Source organism: Phyllostomus hastatus, unplaced genomic scaffold, assembly GCF_019186645.2.
Source record: "Phyllostomus hastatus isolate PE091 unplaced genomic scaffold, TTU_PhHast_1.1 phas_contig_58, whole genome shotgun sequence".
In the NCBI taxonomy this organism is placed as follows: Eukaryota; Metazoa; Chordata; class Mammalia; order Chiroptera; family Phyllostomidae; genus Phyllostomus; species Phyllostomus hastatus.
In genome coordinates this window covers 40,828,568-40,837,788 of record NW_025333916.1, presented here as the reverse complement: position 1 = coordinate 40,837,788, position 9,221 = coordinate 40,828,568, and the positions used below count along the sequence as shown (strand labels likewise).

The 9,221-nt window shown below is 35.9% G+C and overlaps 1 protein-coding gene across 1 annotated transcript; it reads left to right on the top strand.

The window, feature by feature from the left end:
• The first annotated feature begins 6,518 nt into the window (after window positions 1–6,518).
• Window positions 6,519–6,859, top strand: LOC123824810 (60S ribosomal protein L36a-like). The gene has a single exon (XM_045848214.1). It carries the CDS (start codon window positions 6,526–6,528, stop codon window positions 6,844–6,846), a length of 321 nt encoding a protein of 106 aa, XP_045704170.1. The 5' UTR covers window positions 6,519–6,525; the 3' UTR covers window positions 6,847–6,859.
• Window positions 6,860–9,221: the final 2,362 nt, after the last annotated feature.

Sequence of the window (9,221 nt, the reverse complement as noted above, 5' to 3'; positions counted from 1 at the left end):
AGACCATTTTTGAAAAGCTCAAGCAAGCATGTGAAGAAGGACATACAGGCAAATCATCACCAGTTCCACAAACTTATTCAGCAATCACTGAGCACTGGCCACATGTATCATATCAAATGGGGCTACATCTGTGGGAGGGCACATAGTATTTCTTTAAAGCACATTGGGTGACTTTTTCCCAATGAAATTTCTTTAGCTCATTTGGTTGCATTTTTGGAGGTTGAGTAATTAAACATGTAATAGAAATACTTTCATCCAGCTCTGAAAAGCCAACACACAGCAAATAGAGCCTGTTTGTCAAATGTGGGAGGTGAATTTAATGAGGCCTACTTCTAAACAAATGTATTTTCTGTTAATTGATAGTCATAATATTACTAAACCTGTGGATTTATAAAAGGTCAGTATCAAATAAATTTAACCATTCTATTGGATCCTGGGACACATTCTCTAAAATTATTGCTTTTTCACTGAAGTGTTAAGTAAAAAAATAGATTCTAGCCCTTGTACAAATGTTATAAAACAACTAATGTTTATTGCCTTGTGAATATGAGCATGGTAATTTTTGAGTTGTATTTTGGTTGCTATATTGCTTATGTTGTAATAATAGATTATTTGAACATATCAAATATGTGTAATAAAAATAACTCATGTCTTGTATCAAGTTGTTGAAGTAAATATCTAAAAACTTGTAGCAATAACATGTATTTCAATTTTACTGGGAATAGCATAAGGAAGAAATATGGTAATAAACGTATTTTTAAAGCTGATTTAAGGAATAAACAATCTGTAATGACTAAAAGGAGAAAAATCTAGCAAAGGAAGGATATCCACTTTTAAATTTAGAAATGTGGCCTGGAAATAATAAAAGCTAAAGGGAAGAACAAAAGATAGCAACGGATTATGCCCATGAATTAAACTCAAACCTGAGGTCAGAGATGATCCCTCCTGAAACCTACACAAAGACAATGGGAATAATTTAATCTTTTTAAAATAGTGGGAACCACTATTTAAGCACCCCAGCCAACCAGACCCTGAAGCCTGCATGCAATTACTATACTGGCAACAGCTTATTTTTCAATGACATGAGTGTTATGATTCTTGAAAAGCATGATAGAAATTTGGGAAATCACCACAAAAAAAGGTCATGAATCACCTCAGGTGATTCACTATTTTAATAGAAATTATTGGTTTCACACCAAGTGTCAGACACTATAATCAGCATTGATCAACAAACAGACTGACTGGTCCCCTCCCTCACAGAGCAGATAATGCTGGGGAGAGAAGTAGATCCACAAAGAACAGCTATATATACACTAAAGCACTGGGATGAATGCTGTCATTTTGGAAGTCCATTATTCTGAGACTTTGCCAAGTTTGGGAGACCACAAGGGGCTTACTGGAAGTAAGACCATTAGCCTGAGACTTGAGCAACATATAAGGGAGAGTCACAGTCACTGAGATAAATAAGGGTCTTGTAAGTTTTACTAGACAATTTTAATTTGGTCCTACTATTGTTTAACTACAGAGTAGGACTATCAGTTAACTTATGTGTCTGAATATCCTCAATTATGAACCCATATTATCTTTCTTATTTTTTCCCTGAGAATTTATAAGATAAATAAAGCAATTCAAATGTTCATAGCACATTCATAACTGCTCAGTATTTCAATGTCGTTATTATACTGCAGAAAAAAGAAATTTCTAAACACTTATTAAACTGAGAAACATAGGGAAAATAAGCAGTTCATTTCTGCTCACCAGCTAAGAAACAATGATCCCTTAAATCACAGAAACATCCATAGAGACGGAGGGAAGGGGAGAATGGAGAGCTCTTCAGGGGATGGAATCGTGAGGACCTAATAAGCAACATGGACCATAGGAGAGAAGAGAATGCAAAAATACTGGCTGAGTTCCAGGTCTGCACAAAATAACTGGAGGAGCAAATCGTGAGTGGAAAGAGAGGATGATTCGAATTTTGAACACATTAGCCTTAAGGTGCTTCCAAACCATCTATCTGTCTACCTATCTATAATTCATTGATCGCATAAATATTAGATTATGACTAAATAAATTATTAGGGTGATTCTTAATTCAAAAACAGTAATCATCTTTAAAATAAATGCAGTTATAATTATTGTCATTGTTATAAACAACATAACATTTAACTCTGATTCAATCTTCTTAGTACTTATCACATATCAATTTATTTAATCCTCACTGCAACCTGATGAGATAGACACTGTTATCAAACCTATTTTATAGATCAGGAAACTGGAGCACAGGAAGATGTGGTGATTCACCCCAAACAGGTGGTATGCTGCAAAGCTAGTATCGAACTCAGGCTGCGTAAGTCATGCTCTCTATCATTAGACCAGTATGACGTTGGTGAGTGTATAGAGTGAGGGAAAGAAGTGGTAAGTCTGGTCTGATACACCTTCAAATTTCTCATATTCAGTATTATTTATTTACTTATACAATGTATGTGAAAAAAACATAAGAATCAATAAGATTTATGAAACTGATTCATTGATTGAAGAAATTATTTCAAAAATATTGTAATAAATAATAACAAATACTTTTTAATGATTTAATTGTTGGTTGCAAGTCCCTGATTATAACATATTACACTAAAATTCATTAATATATATCAATGCACATATCTTTTTCACACCTACGCACACACACGCACACAAACACACAAAGACACCCATAGCAAATATTATGGAGATATGCACAAACTCATTTTGCCAATATATGCCGCAAGTGTAATCTCAAATAATATATTCAGTATTATATTTTAATGTAAGTGAGAGTAGGGTAAAATGCTCAGATCAACATAAGGCAAATGTTCTTTACTATTTCTTAAGTTACGTGTGGAACTTGCATTTTTAATTAAACTTTGAAGACATATTTAATATGTTTAAAGGGAAAAATAACAACTAAGAAATATAAGATCAGCTGCTTAGACAAATATACAAGATGCATTGTTCTCTTACAAATTTTCCTACGTATATAGCAATATACTTCTGTCAATACATCATATTTCTCTCATTGCATATCCTAAAGCACAGTATATTTTTTAGTTTCCTAATCACACTAACCATCACAAACGTTATAAGTAATCTGGCTTCAGGTCTAATGGTTTGAAATATACAATTCCAGTCACCTAAATATCTGTCTTCCATAAAGATTTAAGCACCTTACATCCTCTCTATTTGGAGCTGAAGTAATGGCGATCTCTTCCTTTCTACCAATACAGTATGTTTTTACAGTTTTTTATTTACCTCTTTTTATTCTTAACCATGGGCTGTGCAGGAGCTCCTAAGAAAGATATACTGTTTTGTACTGGAAGAAGCCTGAGGAGAAGCCTGATAAAGAACAAAATTGGAGATCAGTGGGATATGTTTCCCTTTAATGTCTTTCAGTTTGCTGCCCAGGTAGGCTTGAGCAGGCTTTTTGGCATTGTATTTTCTTTCTGAATGGCATTTTTTAATTCCCCAGGGACCTAAAGTATCACCATTAGATTTAGTCACATGGAAGGATGATTTGCTTTTTTTTCAAAGTGATTTGTTTACATTAAAATTTTTTTTAACAACTACTGCTGCAGAACAACTACTGAAAATGACGCTTGAGGCTTAGAGAATTCTCAAGGGCCTAAAAAGTTAAGGCAATGCAAGACCATAATTTCTCCACTTACCCTAAAGAAACACCTTATGGGTGGGCTGGAATGGGAGTAAAAGGGAGAAGACTGTACTTGAACAATGATTAAAATAAAATAAAAAAAAACACCTTATAAAAACAATTTGTGATGCAAAAAAATAAAGAGGAGAAAACTCCTTTTATCAAGTTTTTTTGGCAGAAAAGTTTAAATCTGTGGGTATCAATGACATTTACTTACTCTTTGAACTTAGGAAAATTTCTGAAATGGTACACATGACTTACCAAGCTCTAAGTGTTTTTTCCTTCAAAGGTTATCCATAATTGCCAAGCACGAAGAAATAAATCTCATAACAAACAGAGCTGGCGTGTCAGTGTCATTTGCAATGAGAACTGTTTTGCAATAGGTAAAGGGTCCACCGTGCTTGAGATTTTATGTTCCTGGAGCTAAACCTCCAGAGGCTCTTTGCAAAGCAGAAAGGGCATGTTTACATGCGTATATCCAGGCAAGCGCTGGGATAGTATTGATCCAAAATTTCGACTTCAAATAGCATCATGACCTGCAAAGTTGTATCTAATTTTTAACACAGTGAAAATGGAAAGAATTAACAAAATTTCTTCAACCAACAATTATTTGGTAGGGAAGAATTTCTTACTAAATTCGAGAATAAGAATTAGCTTACAACAATTTACTAAACAAACATTTAAGATTTTTAGAATATGTGCAATGCATCAGTGCATATGTGAAAAACTGTAAATACATGACTTAAGATGAAAAATTCCACTGCTAAAAAAATCACCATCTAATAAGGAAAGCGCTCGAATACAGAGCAAAACATGTCAGCTTTGCCATTTTCCCAGGATTTGAAGAACCACTTTATCTGGTAGGAACAGACAGGGAATTTTCATTGAAAGCAAGAAACACTTGACTGGAACATTGATAACTGGCATTTCAATGGAAATTCCATTTTCCATAGTCTAATTTACATATGAATATTTCAATCCACTTTTCAATCGAATAAAAGTTAACTGAGGAACAGCCCACATAGACATAGCCCCGGTGAGTACGCTCGGCATTAGAGGAAGGAGCGGAAGCACACCAGCAAAGGAGGGAGAGGAGTAATAGGAATGTGTGCATAAAGAACACTCTACGTCTGCAGGACATTCTTTTGTGTATGTTTGATTACTGTGACAGCTTCTCTCCTTCACATTCGCTCCCATATCCGCCATTAAACTTTCAAGAAAAATAGAGGGATCAGGGAGGGAAAGGCAAGGGAAGTGAAACTTGCCTACGTACCGGAGAGTTATGGGAGACCGGTGGAGGTATTTCGCAGTCCTGTGAGAAGGAAAGAAATAGCAAATCCACACTAACTTTCATTCCCCTCCCATACTGGGGTATAAATAATGTCTCAGTCTGCTCAGGCTGCTATGACAAACTACCACAGACTGGGTGACCTAAAGGACAAGCACATTCCTTCCAGCTCTGGAGTATGGGAAGTCCAAGGTCAAGGCCACGCAGGTTTGGTGTCTGGTGAGGGCCCACCTCTTGTTCATAAATGACCCATTTTCTTGCTGTGTCCTCATATGACACAAGGAATGAGGGATCACTGGGGTCTTTTTTATAAGGACACTATTCCCATTAATGAGGGCTTCACCCTCCCAAGCATCCTGTCTGCTAATACCATCACATTGAGGGTTAGGATTTTAACATGTGAACTGGGAATGTGTGGACACAGTCAGTCCATAACAGATGATGAGATCTGGGTGGTGACAAGATGACAGAGGTTCCAAGGAGGTCAGCCCGAGCTAGTGCCAAACAGAGATATGGCTCGGAGAAGCATACAATGACATCACACCACCAGCTGCAGAAGTCAGCCCAATGTGGGAACAAAATGCCTAGGCGGCTCACCAGCTGATCACAATTCAGAGGAAGGAGGCTGCGCATATCCAAGAGCCAGCATAGTCCCGGAAACGCCCCTCGCCCCGATAACAGGTAAGGGATGTCATCTATTCGCCTTCTTGATGAGAGTAGCTGGAATAGGAAAATCTGAGAGACTAAGAAATTAGGTACATAGACTGGTTTAAATATGAACAACACGGTATATACAATACTGTAATAGATACCACTCTAGGATATGGACACACGCAATTTACAGTTTTAAATATCATAAAACTGTGATAGTTACTATTGTAATTCCCTACTTTAAAAATGAAGCTGCTGAGGAACAAGGAGGCTACATGACTGGGTTCAGTAGTCTGGAGTTCAACCCAGGCTCCAGGGCTCACATTCCAAACCACTGCACTGCACTGCCTTTTCTGTGTGGCTCATCAGGAAAAGAATATCATTTTCAAATATCCTTTGAGTAATGGACATAAGTTTATATGTGGTACAATGACAAAATAAAGTTGGAAAGTTGTATTTTAAATAAAGCAAAACTGATTTTCTATCTTCAGATGTATACAAAATCACCAGAATGCAATCTGTGACCCTCTGTGAACACCACTTGGTATGAAATGTTTCACATATCTCTCCAGTAGGCCTTCTTGTGAAATAGGTTTTCCACTGAAAACACAGGAAGAAGTGGAGAATTTTAAAAACCTAAGATATCTGTTTAATTCTTACAGCAAATTTTGACATGACTGGCGTGAGAAATAAGCTGCTCTATCCATGGCTTAGAATTTAATTTCGTAACAAAAGGAAGAAATGTGTAAGATGTGTAATTAAGCATAAAACACAATTGTTGGTCATAATTTCAAAATGGCTAGAAAATAGAACCTGGAGAGGATTGAATCTGTAACAGTTTGATTTTCTTAAAAAACAAAACAAAACAAAACACACCTTTCCGTGCTGTTAGCGCTCTCGCAAACATGGTGAACGTTCCTAAAACCCGCCGGACTTTCTGTAAGAAGTGTGGCAAGCATCAACCCCACAAAGTTCCACAGCACAAGAAGGGCAAAGATTCTCTGTGTGCACAGGGGAAGCGGCGTTATGACAGGAAGCAGAGTGGCTATGGTGGGCAGACGAAGCCGATTTTCCGGAAAAAGGCTAAAACTACAAAGAAGATTGTGCTGAGGCTTGAATGTGTTGAGCCCAACTGCAGATCTAAGAGAATGCTGGCTATTAAGAGATGCAAGCATTTTGAACTGGGAGGAGATAAGAAGAGAAAGGGCCAAGTGATCCAGCTCTAAGCTTCATTTTTTGTTTTATTATGTGACAGTAAAATCATAAGGATATACTCACTTCAAAAAAAACCCAACATCTATTTACCTTCATACCATTTTGATGTGGTGGTTAACTTTAGCAATTATCTCAAAAATATATTTTTATATTAGAAAAGTTTAAAGAAAAAAGTACCTATGATTTTCCCATGATTCCAGTAATATTTTGTTTTCTTTCTTTTCTTCTCTTTTATTTATTTAGTTTTAGAAAGAGGGGAAGGGAGGGAGAAAGAGAGGGAGAGAAACATTAACGTGTGGTTGCCTCTTGAGTGCCCCCTACTGGGGACCTGGCCTGCAACCAAGGCATGTGCCCTGACTAGGAATTGAACCAGTGGTTCACAGCCAATGCTTAATTCACTGAGCTACACCAGCCAAGGATCTAGTAATATTTTTTATGTATTATCTACTAATATTTTAATGGGATGAATATCTCATCCCAATGTACTTTCCTATGTACTTTTGCTGATTGAACCATATATTGGGTACAATACAGATTACATTATATTACACATATTTTATGATGTCATTAAAACACATTGCCGTGCATAATATCTGTATATGTGTCTGTGCTATAAGTTTACTAAAAATATTTCATGTTCCACAACATTAGTTCATATCAATAATTTGCTATGGAAAATAATATTGCAATGAATAGTGTTTTTTTTAAAAAATGGGGGAGCATCCAGGAACATGTATAAAGGACACATGAGCCAAGCTAAAGGGGGGTGGGTTCGAAAGTGGGAGCCCGGTATGGGTGGGGTGGGGAGACATGGTGGGGTCAAAATGGAGACAAATGCACTTGAACAACAATAAAAAGATGGCTACATTTCAGATCACTTCTTTAGGTTAGACTGCTGAACTTGGAAGTGATTAATTGTCCATTGATTTATTCAACATTTATTTATTAAACAATTAGCATGTACCAGGGATTGTTCTAGGAAAATGCAACAATAAGCAATAAACACACACATAATACACACAACTCTTCCCATGAATTTTTGACAATCAGTAAAGTAACAAATGTAACATTATGTGTCAGATATGGAAGCATATATTGATATGGGGAATTCTTTTTGTGTTGGTTGGTGAGGAAAACTACTTCTAATTAGAGTTTTGTGAGTGAACTTCATGCGTAAGTGAACTATCCACACAGAAAGGAAATCCCAAAAGGAACACATTTTATTCCTTAAGAAATCCCAAAAGGAACACATTTTATTTCTCTGAGGCCAGAATTATTACCTTGATACCAAAATTGAGACAAATATAACAAAAGAAAATAAAACTACAGGCAGATATTTGTCATGAACATCAATGGAAAATGTCCTTTACAGAATATTAGCCAATAAAATTCAGCAATGTGTATAAAATAAAGCATAATGGCCAGAAATTATGTCAAGAGTTCAAAGTCATCTGGGAAGAAAAACGAAATAAAGTCACACATTATTGTAGAAAGAAATAAACTTTCTTGTTTTTAAAAAAGATCATGAATATGTACATACAATATTTCAGGAAGTTTATAAACAAATGTGGTAGAATAAATGTAGGCTTTTAAGAAGTCTGTAGAGTGCTGCATTAATAAGCATTTTTAGAAACTGAAGGACAATAAAAAGATGGAAAAATATTATTTCCAATAATGCACAAATGTAAAATACTTTGAGCAAATCTTGAACATTGAAAATTTCAAAACTTCATTTTAACAGAAAATCCAGTTTCTATTTCACATATACAGTAATTCGAATTTTCTGTTTCTTCTTATGCTAGTTTCTGGAATTTTTCAAATGTCATTTAAGTATGGGTGTTCATTTCCTAATTACCAGTATATATCCTTATTTTCCTACTAGGGGTGTCTAACCTTTTGGCATCTCTGGGACACACTGGAAGAAGAAGAGTTGTCTTGGGCCACACATTAAATAAACAAACACTAAGGAAAAATAATGAACAAAAAAAAGCTTTTAAGTAAATTTACTATTTTGTGTTGGGCTGTGTTTATAGCCATGCTGGGCAGCATGCGGCCTGTGGGCTGTGGGTTGGACACCCCTATATTCACTTTTCTCCTTTCTGATATTAATAATCTGTGTTTTCCATCTTTTTATTGATCCATATTTCTAAAAGCTCTGGCAATATCAATTTTCTCAAAAACTTATACTAATTTAATTGATTTTGGGTTTTTTCTTTATGTCCTCCTTTGTACTTATTTCGTTTGAACACATAGTATATTTCCCAATTACCCTCAGTGTTACTTTTGTGTTCATTTAGTTGCTTCCTAAATGAAATGTAAGCCTGCTGGTGTACACGACTTACGAGCCTAGGCATCTCTGTGCCCATTCACAGCCTCTCTTCTCCTT

Excerpts from the sequence above, each read along its gene's own strand:
- LOC123824810 (XM_045848214.1), top strand. The coding sequence starts at position 6,526 with ATGGTGAACGTTCCTAAAACCCGCCGGACTTTCTGTAAGAAGTGTGGC.